Raw genomic sequence first — 23,693 nt, 5'->3', positions numbered from 1 at the left:
ACAAGATTACCACTAGGCTGAGCCGAACGCTCAACATAGTGTTTCATGGGACGCTCGTTAAATTTCAGAACTCTTTTCAAATAAAAGAATTCCTTTTTAAGCAATTGACTAGAAACCGAACGGTATAAGACCGTACGATGAGGAACGTATTTTATCATAGAAAGGCTTATCAGATTCAGATTTTTCATCTATTTTAACTCAACATTTCTCATACGATTCATGATCTTATAATTTCCGATTCATCATTTAATTCACATACTTTATAGAATTCATATTAACAACTCATACTATACAATAATCATCCATTATCCAATTCATACGTATCAATCAACACATACCATATTCACTCAGGCATAACAGCGATCGTTCAGGCATACTCAACCACAGCATACATCTCATACATTCTATTTCTATCATGCTCGCACACAATCATATACGTATAAACTAAATTATTAAGCTTCCCTTACCTGGATAGCAGTGTACTCCCAAAAAGCAAGATTTAGTGCGACCTCTAACAGCGTCCTACCCTCAGGTTTCGCTCAACAACTTTCACTTAATCTAAAACACAAAAATCAGAAAGACTCAGACCTAGAACTCATGCATGCAACCAGAACTAGGGTTCGCATGAAACCAAAAGGACGAACGGTTAGCGACGAGGACTTACCAGTTCCGATCCAAATTCTGTTCGGTCCAGAATGACGCTCACGTCTCCAGGAGTGTTTCTACGGTTCTGAAACGTGATCGGAGAAGAAGATGATGAGTTACAGTAGAGAGAAGGTGAACTGGTTCTAGAGAGAAGTTAGAGAAAATGAAGGGTTTTGGTTCTGATGAAGAAGAAGAGTGCGTGCAGGTGAGAGAGAGTTTTTCGAAACTCAGTTTTTGTCAATTTCCACGCCCAAACGAACGAGGGTCTCCTCTGCTGACACCTGCACTCCCACTTCTGACTTCCGAAGCTTCTAACGTGACACATGGCGCTCGTACATGCAGTGCAAAGTGCGTTTTTAATGCACTGGACGTGTGGCGCGGTGCATTTATGGAAGCAGCCAGGTGACTCAGCAGTGCATTAATGACAGATTAAACAGTATAATCATGGGTTAATTTTCCGAGATCTCACAAAATACATCCTTTAGATCTTTGCAATGTACCAATAGCGTCTTTATCAACAGATAAACAACGCCATGTGATAGGCAATATAGAAAGTGTTCCTTCTACCAGCCAAGTTTTATGGCGATGCTTAGGCAAATTGTTAAAAAAATGTTTGTGCTTTTTTATGCACTTTTTTTTAAGGAGTTGAAGGTAGAATATGATATATTTATTTATGGGTCCAAAAGTTATTGAATTGAATTTTTACCTCCCATTTATTTATTTATAGGATCAAACATAATAGTCAAGTGTATTAAGTTTATGTATAAGATTATTATTCAGTATAGTTGGATGATGGTTTACCTCTCTATTAAGGATGTTTATAAGAGGAAGTTGAATTTTTTTAAAAATATCAAATGAGATTATATTAGATGTTTCCAATGTAAATCATTATCAAATATGTCTTCGTGATATGTGTAATTTATAAAATCGTGTATGAGTTGTATTAGATGTTTTAAATCCTAGTATAGATTTTTAAGAAAATACTAGTATATATCTTGCCATAAAAATATGTGTTGAATATAGTAAAAAAATGGATAAGATTAATCTTTCTTGTTGTGTTAAATATATACATAGGCTATTATATTTGTAATAGAATAAATATAGACTAAGTCCAAAATATAAATAAAAAATAATAACAAATTAACTAAAGATAAAAGATAAATATAAGATAGATAATATATCTAACACTTTCCTTCAAGCTGGTGCATACAAATAGTAGTACTAAGCTTGTTACTAATATAATTAAAGACTTGGTGAAAATATGTGCTTTCGCAAATTGAGTGATACCAAATTGTTAATTATTTGCGAAGACGACTTAGAAGATGAATATCAACCCAAAAAACTCTCCTAAGCAATAAATCTCAAAGGTTGCTTCATATAAATCTCTTATTACAAATCACCATTAAAGAATGCATTGTTGATATTTAGTGGATAAAGAGGTATATATTGAAGAGTCACTACGATTATAAATAAACTAACAAAAGTCATTTTTGGCATGGGAGAAAAAACATATATGGACGGGTGAAACGCAATGATGACAAAAGGTAGGTCATAAAAGAAAACAACAAAAGAAGCCATAGATGAACAAGAGAGAAATCTTAAAAATTCAAGATTCACCAATCAAGGCACCTAAAAAAGGAAAAAGAACAACTTCGATGCTTTGAGCTGTCTGAGAGAAGACAGGACGTGCGACCACACACGATGAACCTAAAAGAGAAAAAAGAGCAACCTCAACACTCTAAATCGTTGCCTAAGAGGAGGCGAGACGTGTCACATGACCAACAGAAAAGGAAGTAGATTCAGAACTTCAAAAGATGCTAAAAGCACGTTGGAGCTCTAATGGAGGTGTCATTGACGACACAAGGGTCATGTGGTCGAGATGATTAAAATTGTGTGATCGTTAGTCGAAACTAAAACTCCAATAATAACAACGGTAGACAATGATAGTAGATGACGGTGTTGCCGACAACCACATGTGTAGTGATAGAGGCAACATAAACTTTTTTCTTAAAAAAATAGGTTATAAATACCATATTGAATATAGTAAAAAACTATGTATGAGATTAATTTTCTTTATATTGAATATACATATAAGGTATTGTATTTATAAGAAAAAATATTGATTAAACCAAAAATACAAATAAATAATAATAACAAACTAACTAAAGATAAAAGATAAAAATAATATATCTACCAATAAGTTTATCTACATTAAACATGATATTAAAGTTTAGAACCTATATTATACTTTATAAATATTTAAAGCTTAAATTTTGATATATTTGTTCTTTTTCTTTGAGTTTTTTTTTAATTATGTACTCATATTCTTACAAATGCGATATGACTTAATTTGATTCGTAGCATATGTTGAATGAGAAAGTGAAGAAAAGTGAAAATAATACTAAGAGAAAGTATATAAGAAATGGAATAAGGAATGAAATTGATGTTTGTTTGTGAGAAAAGGAAACATGTTTCCATCGAATATAAAATTTTTAGAGATACTAATCTTGTCACCTGAATGAAGCCAAACACATACATAGCCGAAAAATGTATAAAGAATGGGAGAGAAACTTGAGAAAGAATAGTAGGACCCCTTTCAAATATGACAATATTTGTTTATTAAGGAAAAAAAATAAAGAATCATTTTGATGTGTAAATGAGGAAAAATAAGATAATGATTAATATCAAAATAAGCAAGTAATATATTGAGTCAGAGTTCAATTTGGATTTTCATCTGGTTTTTTTTTGTGTTGTTTATGCCTTCAAAATATATTGATTGATATTGATTTTGAATTGTTTAAATGTATGTAATGGATATGGGAACACCCCTCAATCAATAAACATATTATGATAAAGTTGTGGATTAAGTTAAACAAAACTTGAATGTGTCACAAAATGTTGTGATCGTGATGTGATAGGCATTGATAAATTATAGAAATGTTGTATAAGAGGATGTGTGTTTGAGAAGGATGGCCATGTGCAAGATTTTGTTGAGATAGATAACTTTGTAAAGTCTTATTTTTGTTGAGACATGGAATATAATGATAAGTTTTATTCTGATTTTGATACAAATTGTAATTCTAGGAATGAATAATTTTGTACAACATAACTAGGATCAAATATATGATAACATAAGGATGTTGTGAATTCATACTTATTATGAACTTTATTTGGAATAACCACCATGTTGAGAATCACATTGTTTGTAGTTTTCAGACTAATTGGATTGCATCTAATAAGTAAGTTTGAAGGTGACATGTAAATCAAATTTGTTCCCAATCTCAGATGCACACAAAAGTTAAATTCAAATTTGTCCAGTAGCCAAGAAATCAAAAGAAATTTAAGCAGAATTCCAAATTAATTCCAATAGAAATTGTCCAAATTAGAATAAGAAAAATGTTTGAGAAGTAAAATAGAGTATGCTAAATGATTGTGCAGTGGAATAGAGATAAATATTGTTAACCATTCATTGAGAAAATAGCAGAAGTCATTCCATACGAGAAAATTATAAACATTATTTCTAGAAGTATTTACAATAAGCAAGTCTAAAGTCCAATTCACTGGTAGATTGAATTGCTTGGTGTGTTCATCCGTTCCTAGCACCAAGCACATGCACTTGAAGAGTTCTTACTATTTGGTCTTTCCCTGATACAATTTCACATATGCATACATCATTTTCTTTGATCTTGTTCTTTGTACAAAAACTTGTCCACCCTTTAATACATACTCGACCATCTTGCCACTCAGACACTTTTGTTACTTTGGAATACATCTGTGTCTGTCGTGAGAAGCCACAATGATTCTTTCGTGATTCCTTTCTTTGAGTGTCCTGAACCAAAAAAAAGTATACACAACTATAAATTCAGATTCTCAAGACAAACAACTAACATATACATAATTATCAAAATGGTAAGTTACTACTAAAAAGTATACCTCACTTTGGAAGCATAGGCAACGTGAAAGAATGATCTCTTCTGGAAAAGTAAGGGACGTGTCTCTGAGAATATTTGCTGGAACATGCTGCAAAGCAAGAACATGCAATGTGAGTTATGGAAAGTGAAACAACAAAAACAAGGGTTAAAGTGAGAAAAATAAAAATAAAGAATCATTGAATGTACATTTTTGTTTCAATATTTGTCAAAATGTCAATATTTACAAACAAGTAAAGAGGAACAAGACTACAAGAGAGTATATAAGAATTCTAACCAATTCATTGGGTCTATTTTTATACAGTTTTGCTTCAAAGTATGGATTTTCATGCTGAATATACATTTGTGGATCAAATTCATAGTCTTCAAGATGAGGATCTTCAGTATCCCCTGAACCAGATAAATGAATCATTGATATGCTCTCATAAGAAATGCAGAAAAAAAGAATGTTTTCCACATAAAGTTATTAGACATTATTTTTTCTGAAAGTACAAAGTTAAACTTACTATTACTGGCTCTACTACGATGATTTTTACTCCTCATGTGTTCTTCTTCACTCTCTTCTATTTCTGTATAATTGTCATCGTCGTAGTACTCATCCTCATCATCAATGTCTTCATCGTCCTCCATCATAGAGTCTTCAGAGTTTTCATTCTCTTCCTCTTCGGTGATGTGTATGACCTCGTCTTCTTCAACTTCTCTCCTTTCACACCGTGATGATTGTTCAAGAATTACCACCTTAAATACATTGGTTCCATCATACTTGAAAAGCATAAAATCTGCTTTTCTTATACAGTTCTCTTCTTGGAAACTCTTCCAACCCGATCCAAAGTAGATTTTGTGTCCAATAATACGAGTTTTGACACACCAAACCCTACCACTAACATTTCTGAGGATTATATCTTTAGGGATTGTCCTTCTTCCTAAACCTCTAGACTTCACAAAAGAACTTGGAATAACCTTTAAATTTTAGGAAAAACACAATAAGATGATCAAAGTTAATTAAGATATAATACTTCATTGGTACACAAAGTACAACAATATTCTGAATATATAAGAACATCAATGTTATATCTTCATGTAATAAGTGTAGGTTGCAAAAAATATAACTAAGAAAGTATACCATTGTTTCAGAGTGTTTTTCTGGGGAGAAGATTTTGAAGAAGTACTCCTTGGCTGCAGTAGACATTGAGTTCTCCAAAACTATTGCTACTCCTGACAATTTGACACCGATATTCAAACCAAATAATTTTGACAAGAAAACATTTAATAAACCAATAACTGTAGCATGAGGGCTACCCAATACTGCATTTTTCCTTTTAATATATCCATGTAAAAGAATATTAACCAAATGAGAAAATTAGAGTGTTGAGTACTGTTTCTTAATATAGTAAATTCGTCTGATAACAAAAAGTTGCAATTTCGTGATAATACACATGAAAATTATAGCTTGCAGGCTTTAAATTATACGATTTGATTCTATATCCGTACCAAGCATTATGGAAGTCCCATGCCACGTGTCAACTGCAAGAATAACCATTTTTTCCCCTCACCTCTTGCATGTTTTCTAAAGGATTATTGCATTTGTTATTGTTTGAAAGTCATTTTATATAAACCTACTCAGATGAATAAATAGGACTTTTTTTTCATTTTTATTTTGAGATTCTGACAAGAAGGTGGAAACACATGTCTGGAAACATTAACCTTATACAGATTTGGATGTAATAAATGATAATTCTCTATGTATAAGATCAGTGGTCCTCTAATTAATAATTTAATTGGTTTTATACTATAATTTCACACTACAAAGAAAATTCATTTGATATGCTCTGACATCAAGCTTTTGAAGAAATAAGGCATATAAAAACAAGAAAAAAAAATATTGTAACATCAATCAAATAAAAACACTCCATTTAACAAAAAAAAATTATTTTAATGATAATACATATTATTTAATTTTAAAATAAAAATTTGTATAATTAAAATATTAATCTAATTAGTTTTCAAATTTATTGTTTTTTTATTACAGATTTTCAAGGCTTCAATACTCTAAAACCAATTACCAACGTATATCAAGATGAATACATCATTTCTTCTCTGTTCTTTGTTTTCAGCGTATCAATATGTACTAGCTAGGTTTTATGGGAATGTTGAACAGTGGTTTAGTAGGATAAAAATATTCAGATTTCTTTACTTATTACTATTAACACAAAATATTTTTTTAGAATTTTTTATTTTATTTTAGAGAGACCCATAAGTATAAATAGAGAACTGATAATGTAGTTTGTGATTGCTACACTAGTGCAGAAAAGGCTTTTTACGTCCGATATTTTGGCCTTTTGACGTCCGGCGTACGCCGGACGTCTATGCGGTAGACGTCCCTCAGACGTCCGTCCTGCCACGACGGACGTTTATACGAACGTCCGCTCTTCCTGAGGACGGACGTCTATATGAACGTCTGCTCTGCCTGAGGATGGACGTTTATATAAACGTCCGCTGCATCAGGACGGACGTTTATAGAAACGTCCGTGGCCTGAGGACGGACGTTTATATAAACGTCCGCTGCATCAGGACGGACGTCCACATAAACGTCCGCTGCTGTCTGAAGACGGACGTCATCCTCGCTGAGTTATTTTGGTGTAGCGCTGGGGTGGGACGTCCGTATGTGCACAGACGGACGTCTATAGACGTCCGACTGTACACTAACAGACGTCTAGTGGGCGTTTTTTTTTTAAAAATTTGTTTGTTTTCTCAATAGAACCACACCTGAAAAACAGAAAAATGTCCCAGAACAATTCTCCAATAACATAAATATGCGTTTTATATAAACAAAATTCTACTTAATGTTCAATCCACTACCAAACTATTAACATAAAAATAAAACTAAAACCAAACAATGTTCAATCAAGAAGAAATATAACTATTCCTAACTCCATCTTTGTAAAAGATAAGCGGTCCACTCCTGCCTTATCTGGTTAATTGTGTCCTCTGCAATAGGCGATGTAGTCTTGAAGCGCTGCAAAATTCAACAAAGATTCATTATTGTTTCATATATAGTTGAAGATGATTTTAATTTGTAATGTATTGAAGGTATACATCATTACCTCATTCCAATCATCTGTAATGACAGCTCGAATGATGGTCTTAATCCAACACATCACATAGAAGCCACATTCCCATGAATCTACCTGCTGGTTACACTAAAATAACAAACTAAATAGTTAAAAATTTAGATCATTCAATAACATAAATGAATTAGAAACTATAAATGACTTACAACCTTTGGATACAAAATTTGAACCAATTGACCACGAGATTTACCAATAACTCTGTACAGATTGAAAACACAAAGTATAATTAATATGACTATTTTATCATAAAAGTTGAAGGTTAACATCAAATTGAAGTCATTTTTTGGAGAAACACTTACCCTTGAAGCATGGTTCTCAAGTCATTTTTCATCTTCCTGTGCAACGAACAAAACCATATAATTTTACATTGTTTGGGAATGATAACCATCAGCTGCCAGTGAGACCTATCACGAAGGACAAATAGTTATTCAACTAATTAAGGAAACTATAATAATAAACTGACCACATATAAAAACACGTACCCGTCAATGTATGGCACAAGGTATATGTCTCTTTTGGACTCATCCATCCATGTTTGCAAATAATGTTGTCTGTTTTGAAGTGTGTTACCAGACGGTTGAATGGTCTGAGGTTCAACAAATCCGTACATGGAAGACCGACCTTGGTCTACAACGATTGTGTCCATGTACCTAAAACAACAAAGTTAAGTCGTTAGAAACTATATAAGAATGTAAATAAAAGTAATATCAAAGACCAAATTGACTAACTTACATGCACCACAACTGAATGATGGAAATATTCAACATCCTGTCTCCCTCAATCACCTCCAATGCATCAGAAAATGTGATATAAACTGGCACATGTGGGGGAAGACCAAATACCCTCAAATCCCAGTATAGTTGTAATGATGCTTTCTTCAATCTGGGTAATTTTGTCACTAACTTTGATATAGGATCATCCTCTGCTTCAGCCATGTCATCATCTTCATGTATGACTGTATCATGAATTGGCTGCTTCTGAGGACGTGTGAACTGAAGATAAGAATTTACGTCAAAGCTTTATAAACAATTATATGAAGACAATTAACATAGAAATACTAAGGAAAAAGACATTATACCTGTGGAGTCGCGATGTGGGACATGATCAATGCTCTAGGCCAGGCAATAAATGTTCCTATGGCCTCCCCCACAAAGTTAATTTCTGGAGTGGGTACAGGCACCTGAGCCTGGGGATCCCGAACCTCGTCAATGGTCACACGCACGTGCTGGGGTAATATGGCAACACCATGAATGGTCTCCCCTCCCTCAAGCACTCGTCCGACAGCCACAATGAATCGTTGCTCCATTGATCTCATGCTTTGGTTGAGTCTTTCCTCCCACTGAAGATCCATCTGCCTCAGTGTCTCCTGACTCATTGATTGGGGGGTTTTCTGTGTAGGGCCAAAATAGTCACGAAGACCAATCGCCCCTGGAACTCCACGTACACGTCCTGGGTGCTCGGGCCTTCCAATGGCCGTTGTCAGAATGTCGTCCCTACCTTGGCCAACAAATGTCCCCTGAGTCTGCTGCTCAACCAACTCATCCTGCACATAAAAAAACCAAGTTACTTAGAAGACATGCTGTGATAGATACACAATCAAATAACTGCTTATAATTTGAACTTACAATTCTCTGTGAGATCAAGGCAGCTGAGGAAGATGTGTCAGAATACCCCTAACAGAAGGAGGTAATATGCCTCGAATAAGAACCGGTAACAATTGTTGCATCAATACATGACAATCGTGAGACTTTAAACCAACTAGCTTTAAGTCTTGCATAGACACAAGGTTACTAATATTTGAAGAATAACCTTGCGGAACCTTCACACTTCTTAAACAGTTACAAAAACATTGTTTTTCTTTTTTGGAAAGTGTGTGACAGGCTGGGGGCAGATAGGTGCGTCTTCCTATTATCTGTGGATGTAACTCAGATCGGATTCCCATGTCAGCCAAATCTTGTCTTGCCTTTATTCCGTCTTTGCTCTTCCCTTTGACGTTTAATAAAGTTCCGATGACACTGTCACAAACATTTTTTTCAACGTGCATCACATCAATACAATGTCTAACATCAAGTTCACACCAATATGGAAGCTTAAAAAATATCGATCGTTTCTTCCAAATGGTCTTTGCAGAGGTACTTTTATGATGTTTTCCAAACACAATGTCAATGTTTTTGACTTCGTTGTACACCTCTTGACCATTCCGGGGTCTGCACACAACCTCATCCTCAGCACTTCCATTAAATGCTTTTTTCAATCTACGATAAGGATGATTACGAGGAAGAAATTTTCGATGTCTTGTATATACTGTCTTCTGACCATGCTTCAACTGAAGGTAACTAGTGTTTTCTTCACATATGGGACATGCAAAATGACCTTTAACACTATAACCGCTCAAGTTTCCATATGCTGGGAAATCATTTATAGTGCAAAACAACATTGCACGCAAACGGAACTGTTCCTGAACATGTGAATCAAACACGTCGATGCCTTCTTCCCACAACAATTTCAAATCATCAATTAAAGGTGCTAAGTAAACATCAATGTCATTTCCAGGTTGTCTAGGACCCGATATCATCATGGTCAACATCACATATTTTCTCTTCATGCACAACGAAGGAGAAAGATTGTAAATCATCAACATAACTGGCCACGAACTGTGTTTGCTACTTAAGTTTCCATAAGGATTCATACCATCAGTTGCAAGTGCAAGCCTTAAGTTTCTTGGATCTGCACCAAATTCAGGGAATTTGTCATCAATCTTTTTCCATTGTGGAGAATCAGCAGGGTGTCGAAGAAGATTATCGCACTTTCTTTCGTCAGAGTGCCATTTAAGGTTCTTTGCATCTTCTTTAACAGAGAACATACGTTTGAACCTAGGTATTATAGGCAAATACCACATCACCTTACCAGGTGCACCATCATTACCTTCATTACCAGTGACTCTGTCAGATTTCTTTTTAAAACGGGATAAACCACATGTTGGACAATAGTTTAACGAAGCAAACTCCTTTGTGTACAAAACACAATCATTAGGACAAGCATGTATCTTTTGATATTCAAGACCCATTGGACATAAAAATTTTTTGGCCTCGTAATTACGAATAGGTAGAGTATTATTTTCTGGAAGCATCTCCTTCAACAACTCCAACAACTCGGTGAAACTTTTATCGGTCCATCCATTCCTTGCTTTTAAACTAAACAACTTTAAAGTTGAAGACAAGCGTGTAAAGTTTGAGCATCCTGGGAACAACGGTTGCTCTGAATCATTAATAAGAGTATCATACAAATTAGCCCTTCCAAAATTATCTTCACCGACATCACGTATCATGTCCTCTAAATGGTCACTCATCCATTCTTCCACATAATTTGTTCCTCGTGACGTGGTAGGCTGCTCAAGTACTTCTCCATGCCAAGTCCAAACGGTATAAGTCCTCATTATGCCGTACATGAATAGATGGTCACGCACATTGCCTAAGTCTTGGCGTATTTGATTAAGACAACGCACACAAGGACAAAAATATGTCCCGTTGACAGACTTAGCATTTTGTTCAACGTATTGTAAGAACTGCGAAACACCCTTGTCATATTCTTCACTCATGCGACGTTCGTTCATCCATCTTCGATCCATACTATGTTCGTAAAATCATCAGTTCAAGTGTTTTAACTCTCACAAGGTTAGGCCCTACCCATTCAAAAAATTAATTTTCATAATTTGCTCAGCCACGTGCATTGAAGTCTACGTCATAAAATTGATACAATTTCGGCAGCATTTCGCATTGGTCTCCAAAATACACGAAATGAGAGTAGTCAACGATGACCACAATCAAATATGCATCCGGAGAACAACACAAGTACTGAACCGAAATTTCATCAATCTTATCCTTAAACTCCAGTTGTCATGGTATTGCAAATTATGAAAATTAATTTTCTCAAACTGTCCAATCGGACAATTCAAAATTTAACACAAACGATTAAAAGATTAATCGTTTGTCTTAAATTTCAAACGGGAACTAAGTGTCACTCAATGTATGGCAATAACTAATACACAATAACACATACATGCATACACAAAATTTAACAGTCAAAAACATCCATACACTAATACACATTTCGCATTAATCGTTTAACACAATAACATAACTAATACACATTATAGTAAAAAACGTCCATACACAAAATCCACATACATGCATACACAAAATTTTCAACCAACAAGCTAACCTGAAAAGTAGATTCCAAATGAGAAGGAGGGAAGTGGAGGAGTAAACGGCCTAACACGCAGTCCAAAAAGAGTCAAGGAAGTCGCCCAAGAACACGCAAGAATCTGCAAAAAAACGGACCCAAAACAATTTTTAATCGGTTCAAATCAAAGACATTTCATCACAGAGCAATGTAATCGGATTAAATGTAATTTTAAACGGTCCAAAAGTGAGAAAACCAACCTCGAATATCAATGGCGCAGCAGCAGAGTCGCGAACGGCGGGGAAGAAGACGAACAGTGAATGGTCTCGGTTCGCGCTTCCCATTTTAATGATCATAGACGTCCGTCCCACGTGGGCCGGACGTCTATAATATTATAGACGTCCGGCCCACCACTAATATGACGTTGTAATGAATTTAAAATTGAATTTCGCGGGGCTTTACACGTCCGTTAAGATGGCGCTGACGTCTATAATTTTATCAACGTCCGTCCCAAGACGGACGTCTATAATTCTGATGAAAACCTAAACGATTCAACTACCCATGTCAGTCCTCTGAACGTCCGTTCTGAGGGGCGCGGACGTCTAAAATATTATAGACGTCCGCGCCCCTCAGAACGGACGTTCAGAGGACTGACAGAGTGGCTGGGGTAATAATTACTTAAAGTCCGCTAAACGTCCGTTCTGGGGGGCGCGGACGTCTATAATATTATAGCCGTCCGCGCCCCTCAAAACGGACGTCTATAATGTGATAAACGTCCAGCTCGACCCAGGACGGACGTTCAGAGATTGACAACGGCAGCCTCTAAAACGTCCGTCCCCCCTATGACGGACGTCTCTAATGTGATAAACGTCCAGCTCGACCCAGGACGGACGTTCAGAGATTGACAACGGCAGCCTTTAAAACGTCAGTCCCTGTGACGGACGTCTATAATGTTATAAACGTCCAGCTCGACCCAGGACGGACGTTCAGAGATTGACAACGCCAGCCTTTAAAACGTCCGTCCCTGTGACGGACGTCTATAATGTTATAAACGTCCAGCTCGACCCAGGACGGACGTTCAGAGATTGACAACGCCAGCCTTTAAAACGTCCGTCCCTGTGACGGACGTCTATAATGTTATAAACGTCCAGCTCGACCCAGGACGGACGTTCAGAGATTGACAACGCCAGCCTTTAAAACGTCCGTCCCTGTGACGGACGTCTATAATGTTATAAACGTCCGTCTCGACCCAGGACGGACGTCTATAGTTCCACTTATTTACTATTATGCCACCGGTCAATTATATACGTTGGGGATTCGTTGGACGGACGTCTATTCGGGGACGTGAAAAACCGTTTCTGCACTAGTGCTACCAGTAAAGCTAACTCTTGTTTATTGCGTAGTTTAAGTTTAACCATTAGATTTATATATATATATATATATATATATATATATATATATATATATATCTTCTATTATTTAGTGTATTTTTATTTTCTTAAAATATTGATACAGAATCTAACCAAATTGAGAGTTGCATTTTAAGCTCAACTGCATTTCATTCTCATTTTGAGTAGACTAAAAAGCCCTGAAACATTCCTTTTATAGATTAAAAGATAAGCATTGTAGTAAAAGTAGATGGAAAGTGTCAAAATAGTGTGAAAGTCTCATTGCATATTGTATTTTCTTGTATTTCAGATTATAAACTTTAAAATATATTTTTTAAATTATATAATTTGAAATATTTTTATGTTTTAAATTTACAATCTAAAATATAATTTTGTATTTCGAATTGTGAATTTTAGTATATAAAAAGTTATATTTTGAATTGCATATTCTGAAAGATAAAATAAAAAATTTATATTTTAAACTATATAATTTAGAATGTAAAATTTACATTTTAAAGTTTATAAATCAAACTATAGAAATTTACATGGATACAGGAAAAGGTTATGGGAGTGTGTAAGAAGTTATCTTTAAAGAAAGATTGGCTATTTCACTCTGAGAACACCTCCAAATATTCATTATGCACTTCCAATTTACAAAAATAGTCTTCAAATTTATATTTTCTTTATCAGATTTCAAAATCCGATAAAAGATTTTCTTTTATTAAATTTTAATCTGATGGAAGATTTTTTCTTTATAAAATTTCGAAATTTGATAAAGAATTCTTCAAAAACTTAATAAAATTTCGATATCCGATGAAGAAAATGAAAAATCCTTCCTTCAAAAATGATATCAATAAAAAATCTTTCAACAAATTTTAAAATTTGATGAATCACAAAAAAAGTGGGATGTAAGATTTTTATAAGGCTTAATAGCTTATTTTGTCCCCAGTTACGGTGAGTTGTGTCAATTAAGTTCCTTCTTTTAAAAAAGTGTCAATTGAATCCCCATTTGGTTAAATTTTTTTTCTCTCTCTTCTACTTTTCTGTGCAAAGCTGTTTTTTAGTACTTTTTTTTCTACACATCTAAATAAAGTGATACAAAATATTATATAATATAGGTTGGTGAATTATTTCGTTACTTTGGAAATTATCAATTCATTTACGTAAAAAAGTTACTTTTTCTTCACCACTTAGCATCTGAATAAACAAGTAAAGCATTTTATAATAAACATACGCCCTGCACCCCTCTCCTATTCTCCTTCTTTCTTCTTAAATTTCTTTTTCATTAACCCGCAGGTCCTACTAAAAGCTACTAACCATTCTAAAATTCTTCTTCATATATATATATATATATATATATATATATATATATATATATATATATGAACAAATCAGTGAGAAAATAGAAGCAAAGTAAGTGAAAATATTGAAAATTAGTCGAGTGATATCAGTAGGCATTCAATTCTAAATTCCTACTTCAAAAAGTGGTTCATGATGCATGGGGTGGGGGCCTTGTACAACTAGGTGGTAAATACATTTATGTGCTCTACTTTCATGAACAAGAACATCGATTAATGTCAAAAATCACTGACTTTTTATGAGATCGAAATGAAACAGTCCATACCTCACAAAGCCATTGTTGTCTATGTCTGCTGCAAGAAACTCAGAAACAGTCATATCCTGACCAAGAATCCACTTCGCCATCATCCTGTGCCGCTTATCCGCTCTTGCCTCAGCCAAATAGAGGAACGCTCGAGCCATGGCAAGAGTAGACACGAGCAACCAAATTGCAGCAAAGATCCTGCCATGCATGGTCTTGAAAGCATGGTCTCCATACCCAACCATAGTAACCGACATAACTGAAAGATAAAAAGAGTCCAACCAACCAAGCTTCTCCACAAAATGCATAACCGCCACACCTACCCCAATACAAATCACCACAACTCCCAACGCCAGCGCCACCTTCAATCGAATCCTCATCCTCCCTTTCTCCACATCAATTATATAAGACTTTCCATCCTTCTCACCCCTCCTCCCCTTCACTGCCGTCAACATATGATTCTCCTGCAAATCAAGCACATAGCTAACCATCCTACTCAGCAATATGTCTATAAATCCAAACCCCACCAACACAAACAATATAGAGAAAAGTTTAGCGGTTGTGCTATTTGGAGTGATGTCACCATATCTTATTGTGCACATTGTGACTATACAAAAATACAATGCATCAACTACAAGATGAGTCTCGGAAGCTGAAAAATTATGACGATTGATATATTATGTTGAAAGGAAGAAGGACAGTGTTGAAGAGAAGAGTAGATTAAGATAAGTACGAAAAAATGATATTGATAAGTGAGATAGAAGATGAGGTTAAATCCCAATTTAGGGGTTAAATACAAAGTTAGTGGGTACAACCACAAGGGGACTTCGAACAACGTGTCTTCCTGTTTCTTTGACCCATTCTAATGAACCAAAAGCTATTTCATAGGGTTTAAAAAAATTTCACCCTAGGTTTTAAAATGTGAAAGTGAAAGAATAAAATGTGGTTATGCATGAGAAGGAAAGAAATAGGGAGTCGAAAGAAAAAAAAAACAAGATTAGATTTTTAAATTTAAAATGTGTTTAAAAAGTAGAAAAAGCTGTTGTGTTCAGAGGAATTCAGAGGAGAGAGAAAGAAAAAACTAACGTCGTTTGTGCGATTTAACGGGAGGGACAATATTAACGCAAAATTTATTGAGTGAGGATTAATTTCAACCACTTTTAAAAATGGGGACTGAATTGACATTATTCAACGAAAGTGAGGACCAAAGAGAGTATTAAGCCTTTTTTTAACTACAGAAAAAAAAATTAAATTTTAAAAATTTTGAGGGTGTTGTTCCCTCCACCACCCCCTTGCTTTCCACCTCCCTAACCCTTTACAAAAAAAAAATTTAATTAGAAAAGTAGCATTTTTTTACTTTTAACCCTATTTATTTACTTTATTCTGAAATCCTAAATTCCTACCTATTTTTACTCACTCATTTTCACTGCACAGCCCCACCCTCCACTATCCCAAGTCTCACTTTCTCTCTTTTCATATTCCCACCCCTCCAACTCTCATCGGATCCGTTTCTTATCATCTCCCAATTCTTACTTCTCTTCTCCATATCTGTTTGGTTCTTCTTCATATTCCTGTCTCCATATCCGTTTGGTTTCGTGGTGCGGTGGTGTGGCTTTTCGTGGTGTGGCGATGCGGGGTGTTTCGGTGGTCATTCGGCGATGTAGCGGTTCCAAACGATAATGAATATTTTATGACTAAAAATAATGAATATTTTATGACTAACATCATAAACAAATAATTTTATTGACATTGATAAAAAATTCTAAATGACATCAATGGAAACATATATCATTAATGTTGGTAAAAAAAATGATTACAAAATAAATATGGAAATTAACCACAATCGATTGTTAACATGAGAGAAATATTCATTATTGTTAGTAAAATGTGTTAAAGTATTTGTATCTCAATTTCAAAACGATAACGGAATAAAAAAATGAAAAATATATACATGAATTAATTAAAAAAATTTCAAAAGTTCAAAATTCTTACTATTTAATTATAATTTAAAATTTTCTAAATTTAAATGATCAAATTCCTCTCTTAAAGTTTTAAAATTTCAATATTTTAATTTTTTATTTAAATGATTATATAAAATGTTTCAACCTTTTTATAAAATTAACTATCCTCCACAATATTTTTTCTGGCACATTGCGACATATATTTCTTCCTCATGTGTCAACATTTTTTTTATGTGAGATTGCATAACTCTTTGTACGTTAGTGTGGGTAAGATAAACAATCAGAAAGTTCAAAAGATATAATAATGGAAAGAAGCATAAAAAACAAAGAGAGACAGAAGAAGATGAAACATAGAAACATGGGTCCACCATGTAAGGGATTGAAGTGGGTAGAAGTTAAAAAATATTAATCCTAAATATTGTACTGAAGGATAAAACAGAAATAAGAAGATGGAGGGAGGGATAAAACAGAAATGGAGAGGTGAAGGAAGTAAGAGACGGTGGTGGTGAAGGGAGCAACACCCAAATTTTAAAAATACAAAATAAAATGATTGTAAGGTTGCAGCCCGTTCTTCATAGCCCAAAGTTTGATGACTAAGCTACTAGTCGTTTGACTAGAACAACTTTATTTTATTATGTTTTTACTAAATTTTTTTAAAAAAATTCAACCTCAAAAATAGAGTTAAGACTATATATACTTACGGATGAGAATTAAGAAATATTCCTTTACTCTCATTTTGTGTCACTTTTCGAATACTTCTGTTTTATGTTATTAACATAAATTGTCCACGGATTATTCACCTTTTCGTCAATACATTATGGAATACAGATGTCTTGTTGTTTTACTATATAAATTGATGTAACTATTATTTTAAATGCTAAATAAAATAAATTGGAGGAGTAAATTACGACCCTGTAAAGATACAATCTTTTATCTCTTGGAGAGCAGTAGAGTGATATGTTGACACTACAAAATATTAAAAAAAACCTATATTAAAATTTAAAATAATAATATTTTAATTATATTTTTTAATTTACAAATTTAATATGAAATATTATATTATTAAAAGAATATCAATTGGATGTATATTTTCTTTATAACACAATCAAAATATTATTTTTGTTTTAATAATACAATAATATATATTAAAATTTTAAATTTAAAAATAAAATAAACATAATTAATATATTATTATTTTAGATTGTAATATAAATGTTTTTTTATATATAATGTTCTCAACGTTTCACTACTCATCATTCATTTTAAAATGAATTGTATCAGAAGCCCCCATCGTAAACCCGTGCTGCAAGCCTGCAATCATTACTCGTAATATTATGTTTAGTTTTTACTAGTACCGTAATAAAAAATAAATAAATATTGTTTTCTAAAACAGAAAATTTGCATCAATTTCTTGTTTTAACCATTAGCTACAACTTGCAAAGTTGCCAAATTTGCCGTATTCGTGCTTTCTGACTTTTTTTAACTCAAATCACTATTTGGGCTAAAATTCACTTGCGAGTAATAAAACTGAATCTATTGTTTCTGAGAACAAAATACTAGAGAATTATATCAAAGTTTTAAAATGGCATGCATAAAGTAAAATATTAAGAATATATAAATTCTTGATTTGAATTGTAGTATACGATAAGCTCAATCTATTTGTAAATCAGAGATTAACACACCCTAGATATCTCATTTCAAAGACGTCACTGCAATGGACCTACAGTATCTTTATCAGTATGGATATGGCCCCGCAACACCATATCACACGAAAGACTGGTAAAAACTGCTTCACAAGTATTCTTGTTCTTATATCTAGAAAGGCTTCATAATAATTAGGGTGGCTCATTAATACTAAGTAATGAAGAGATATAAATTAGGAACAAAAATATAATCTAAAAATATTCTAACTTCCAATAACAAGCAAACACTCTTACTTCGTAATCTAAGATTATAGAATCTGAAAATGCCTAGCAACCTGGTCTCCCATTATACCATAAACATGAAATAGGTGAGAACTTGGAAGAACCAGGGTACAATCGCACTCAACAAAATCACTATCCCATGATTTAATTACACTATTGGGCACGGGTATAAGCACAGAAACATTACAATTGTGTTGATATAGTTGTAGAAAGACGTGGATAGAGTTCATCGGTACTCTTATCAATATGATAACTAAAGTTTAACTTCGATAATAATATCAATTTTCATTATATAGATTATCAAAATAAAATTCATTATATAAACTTTTGTTACCATACACTACCCAAAAAAAAATCTTATAGACTAAAATAGAAATTTAAAAAAAAATCATAATCATTTATTCACTCCCTATCGTTTCTCATTTATTCTACTTATTTCTTCCACATTACTCTCCTTTATTTACCGGAGGGCATCCGATAATAAAGAAGGGAGTATACGAAGACTAGAAAAGATTATCGTGATCCTATGAGTACCTGCATCTTGAAAAGCATCCACCCTTGTTAACCATGTTATCATCTACGTCTTATCTTCTGCATCATATGTTTGAACCATCTTGTCTTATCTTATGTGACCACAAAGGCATCCCCAATGCACATGAAAGGATGCTAAATTTAGAACTAAGGTCTTATAAAAATAACTTTTATGGGATCAAGCTGATATAACAATGTTCTTCAAAGTAAACATTGGGTATTACCAATAAAATGCAATATTTCAATATTAAAACTATATTCAGAAACACAATTAAATTCATTTTATAGTACAACTAAAAAATAATAAAATTATGAGCTTTTACAATTCCTATCATTGAAAGAAAAGTCATAGAAATATAAATAATGGTTTAAAAGTGACTTGACATAATGAGATATAATCTAAGACCTCTGTTACACTGAAGGTGCTCTAAACTCCCAATACATCTGCAGATATTCACCAGTGACCAAGTCAACTTATCTTGCTTATAGCGTGTTACAAAATTTAGTGAAAAAAGTATATATTAGAGACGGGTCCCTACACTGATTTCAACTTTAAAATAACACTAAAAACTGTTAAGTTTGTCCCGTTGAACATCTAAAGAAAATTAACCCGAGCTGAACAAACACAAAATACACTGAATTAGTCAACATAAAAAAAGCTTCTTTTGTTTCTTGTCATTTAAAGTTGTCACATTCAGATTAAAAAAACAAAAAAACTTCTGATGTATCATTTCTCTCATTTATAATTTGGGTATTGCAAATGTTGTTGTTTTTTCTATAAGAATATAATTTAGAAGTCTTCAAATTTTAAGATGACACATGAATGAAAACAATTGTTTTTAAAGGGATAGATAAAATAATAGACAACGTAACCATCTAAAAAAACCAACAAAATTCTTCGTACAATCCAACAAAAATATCAGAATTTCTTCCTACAACTGACAACCCCATCTTTCTGACCACAATTCACCAAAGTACTAAACTAAGCGTCATACAAGTTTACCAGAAACTTCTGAGTACTATGAACTTTCAGTAAGTACAAGAACTCCATATATCACTACAGTTCACAACAGAACAAAAGCACATTTCACAGTAATCTCATTCTCTAAATCTCTAGTCCAATTGAAACGTATCATTTCGACAACAGAAGAATAAGTGACATACAAATCTATTATATATGACAAACAGTTTCAGAAGAAAAATCAGTAACTAAACTGCATTAGTTGAGATTTGATAGCTCAACAATCTCTCGGCGAAAAACAAAAAAAGGACAGAAGAACTAACCCCTAAGCAATTCGCTTTGGATCTTAAAAGCCAAAGAATATCTCGTAACAATTTCAATTCAACATAATACAACAAAAAGGGCCTAACCAACCTGACAAAGATCCACCGGACACACCGACCTTCCAGATCCCGCCGTTTACACGCGCGCGACGGCCGGAGCGGCAGCAGAAGCGGCGGCGCCACCGAGGAACGAGAGGAATCCCGTACTGTTAGACTCCTGATCGTCGAGAAACAGATCCTCGGGAACGCGAAACGCGCCGTGGGCGCACACTAATGCCAATCCAACCATCAGAGCGGAGATCAACAAGGATCCAACGCTAGTGAGGAAAATTACGAACACGGTGAGCACCACCAACATCCCTAGCGTTTCCCGATCGGCGAAGGTGCGTCCGAACAGAACGAGAGGCTGATCGGAGGGGCGGAAGAGGTAGAGGAATGACCATGATGCAAGTAGGCCAAAGAGGACGAGGAGCGAGAACGGATGCGTGATGAGCGACACCGCTAGTGCGAAGGCGATTAGGGTTACGTAATTGACGCGGAAGTATGAGAAGTTCTTGCGGATCCGAGAGTAGGCTTCGGCAAGGGTGTCAGGTCGGGACATGGAGTTACGGTCGACCATCTCCGACCACGGACGCCGCTGCGAGAAGGCCTGACGGAGAGAAGAGGACATTCGCGAAATGAAGGCGCGGAAGGCCGGCGTGGCTATCGGAGGCTGAGACTGCGATGCGGCGCCGACGGAGGCGTTGGATTGGGAGGAAATTGGAAGTGTCGGTGGAGTGGCCATGGTGGCGCGTGAATCTCCAATTGCCGCGCGTGACTATGGAAGAACCGATAGAGCGAGCGAGGCGCAATGGAGACTCTGGTTGGTTGGGGCTCTGGGTTTGGGAACAAATACTCGCACCAAATACGTGTTTCTATGTGAATGTGATTTACTTTGTCCAAACATAACCTCCTTAACGTGGGATGGCCATGGGCCCAATCTATTTGCAGAAAACGTTACCAAGATAAAATAAGCCAAAATATATGAAAATGGTTTCAATAATAACAAAAATAACTCCGATATGTATAATTATAAACAAACAATAATATTTATTTTATTCAATTAATTATTGTATAGTATAAAATATTAACCGAGTGGTTACAAACAACCAACCGGATATGCAGGTAATCTGTTTATATCTTATTCTGTTTATATTTTATTGGGCTTATATCAGCTTAGGATCCATGAGGTAAATTATAAATACAAAGCCAGGGCCGAAAGCCAGGTACGTTCCACTTACGCATTATTTACTCTGTATGACTCTCAAATACTCAATAGTGATAACCATTCACTAAATATTCAACCAAGAGCCGAGGCTCTTCAAATCACACGCCTAACTTGGGCGTCGGAGTACATTTTGCAGGTACATCCACCCCCGTCCAAAAGGAGACCGATCGGCTTGCGCCAACACCGATCGGCCAACAGCTGGAGTTTGGAGGCGAGCGAGCGGCCCAGACGCGTCAACAGGTTAGTCTCTCGGTTCCCAAAAATATCCACCGAGACATTTTGGCGCCCACCGTGGGGCCGAGCGTCAAACCCAATGATGACCACGAGGAGCATGGAGGAACAACAGAGCATCAGAAAGATGATTAGAAACCACAAGAAACCAAGACGAGCGTTCGGTCTCGACATCACTATTTCGGATCAACACCAGAAACTTTCGACAAAGTAAAAACTACAGTAGATGAATCATCATCTCTACGTGAGACGTCGTCAACAAGATAAGTATTTTTTGAAATATGAATATTTCATAAAATATCTAATTGATAATAGATATTATAACAACTATTTTTATGTTAAATATATAGTATAATCCATAATATATTATATGATATATGATATATAATATAGTACATAACTATAAATATAGTTATCTAATTATTATAACCGAAACATTTTTTGGCATGATTAAAATAGTCAAAGAAATTGTTGTGTTAGAGATAATTATCAACAACAATATTATAAAATCTCAAGACGGTTTTGATACCTTGTTTATTATATATGTTATTTATTCGGTGCAATTCATAATATCTGGTAACCGAATCATTTATTATACGGTTATATACCATAATATATATCATCATGAGAATTTTAACAAGACAACATCTTGAAAAAATAAATATCAAAATCCACGCCATCAACTATGCGAGTGCAGACTAAGATCTAGTCATAAACGGACTTCATGCTTAAAGTATCATGGAATTCAATTAACGAAGGAGAGGTCTCCTATTGCAAACACTGATTGTCAATTTCGTCAGCAAAGTTCATAATTAACGATCAAGTCCAAGACCGAGCGGTAAATCCCTCTCGGGAGAGATGTAAAGCCCTCTCAAAGACGAACGGTAAATCCCGTTCACTAGGAAACACTCCTAGCTCAAAGTAGAGGTAAAACTCTCTCAAAGCCGAACGGTAAAGCCCGTTCCCTAGGAAGCACTCCTAGGTCGAAGACCGAGCGGTAAATCCCCCTCGGGAGAGAGGTAAAGCCCTCTCAACGATGAACGGTAAATCCCGTTCACTAGGAAACACTCCTAGCTCAAAGTAGAGGTAAAACTCTCTCAAAGCCGAACGGTAAAGCCCGTTCCCTAGGAAGCACTCCTAGGTCGAAGACCGAGCGGTAAATCCCCCTCGGGAGAGAGGTAAAGCCCTCTCAACGATGAACGGTAAATTCCGTTCACTAGGAAACACTCCTAGCTCAAAGCAGACGTAAAACCCTCTCAATGTCGAACGGTAAAGCCCGTTCCCTAGGAAGCACTCCTAAGTCGAAGACCGAGCGGTAAATCCCCCTCGGGAGAGAGGTAAAGCCCTCTCAACGACGAACGGTAAATCCCGTTCACTAGGAAACACTCCTAGCTCAAAGCAGAGGTAAAACCCTCTCAAAGCCGAACGGTAAAGCCCGTTCCCTAGGAAGCACTCCTAGGTCGAAGACCGAGCGGTAAATCCCCCTCGGGAGAGAGGTAAAGCCCTCTCAACGACGAACGGTAAATCCCGTTCACTAGGAAACACTCCTAGCTCAAAGCAGAGGTAAAACGCTCTCAAAGCCAAACGGTAAAGCTCGTTCCCTAGGAAGCACTCCTAGG

General features: G+C 35.1%; 3 protein-coding genes across 3 annotated transcripts; all 3 read right to left on the bottom strand.

The window, feature by feature from the left end:
• Positions 1–8,115: 8,115 nt before the first annotated feature.
• On the bottom strand, positions 8,116–9,327 carry LOC128197968 (uncharacterized). Its single transcript, XM_052881011.1, has 3 exons — positions 8,784–9,327; positions 8,438–8,697; positions 8,116–8,355 (listed from the first exon to the last, which is right to left on the bottom strand). The coding sequence occupies exons 1-3, from the start codon at positions 9,078–9,080 to the stop codon at positions 8,151–8,153; spliced, it is 762 nt and encodes a 253-aa protein (XP_052736971.1). The 5' UTR covers positions 9,081–9,327; the 3' UTR covers positions 8,116–8,150.
• Positions 9,328–14,859: 5,532 nt separating this feature from the next.
• Positions 14,860–20,244, bottom strand: LOC108337806 (two-pore potassium channel 3-like). Its single transcript, XM_017574405.2, has 2 exons — positions 19,890–20,244; positions 14,860–15,552 (listed from the first exon to the last, which is right to left on the bottom strand). The coding sequence occupies exons 1-2, from the start codon at positions 19,941–19,943 to the stop codon at positions 14,860–14,862; spliced, it is 747 nt and encodes a 248-aa protein (XP_017429894.2). The 5' UTR covers positions 19,944–20,244.
• Positions 20,245–20,396: 152 nt separating this feature from the next.
• LOC108337276 (PRA1 family protein B3) lies at positions 20,397–21,526 on the bottom strand. Its single transcript, XM_017573766.2, has one exon. It carries the CDS (start codon positions 21,358–21,360, stop codon positions 20,713–20,715), a length of 648 nt encoding a protein of 215 aa, XP_017429255.1. The 5' UTR covers positions 21,361–21,526; the 3' UTR covers positions 20,397–20,712.
• Between the last annotated feature and the right edge of the window lie 2,167 nt (positions 21,527–23,693).

The sequence above is a fragment of the Vigna angularis genome, chromosome 7 (genome assembly GCF_016808095.1).
Source record: "Vigna angularis cultivar LongXiaoDou No.4 chromosome 7, ASM1680809v1, whole genome shotgun sequence".
In the NCBI taxonomy this organism is placed as follows: Eukaryota; Viridiplantae; Streptophyta; class Magnoliopsida; order Fabales; family Fabaceae; genus Vigna; species Vigna angularis.
The sequence above is the reverse complement of the archived record's forward strand: the minus strand, read 5'-3'. Positions and strand labels throughout refer to the sequence as shown.

Excerpts from the sequence above, each read along its gene's own strand:
- LOC128197968 (XM_052881011.1), bottom strand. The coding sequence starts at position 9,080 with ATGAGTCAGGAGACACTGAGGCAGATGGATCTTCAGTGGGAGGAAAGA. Across the intron at positions 8,698-8,783 it reads CCCACATCGCGACTCCACAG|TTCACACGTCCTCAGAAGCA; the intron begins GTATAATGTCTT and ends TCTTATCTTCAG. Across the intron at positions 8,356-8,437 it reads ATCATTCAGTTGTGGTGCAT|GTACATGGACACAATCGTTG; the intron begins GTAAGTTAGTCA and ends TTGTTGTTTTAG.
- LOC108337806 (XM_017574405.2), bottom strand. The coding sequence starts at position 19,943 with ATGTTGACTAATTCAGTGTATTTTGTGTTTGTTCAGCTCGGGTTAATT. Across the intron at positions 15,553-19,889 it reads AGCTCGGGTTAATTTTCTTT|TATATCAATCGTCATAATTT; the intron begins AGATGTTCAACG and ends CTTTCAACATAA.
- LOC108337276 (XM_017573766.2), bottom strand. The coding sequence starts at position 21,360 with ATGGCCACTCCACCGACACTTCCAATTTCCTCCCAATCCAACGCCTCC.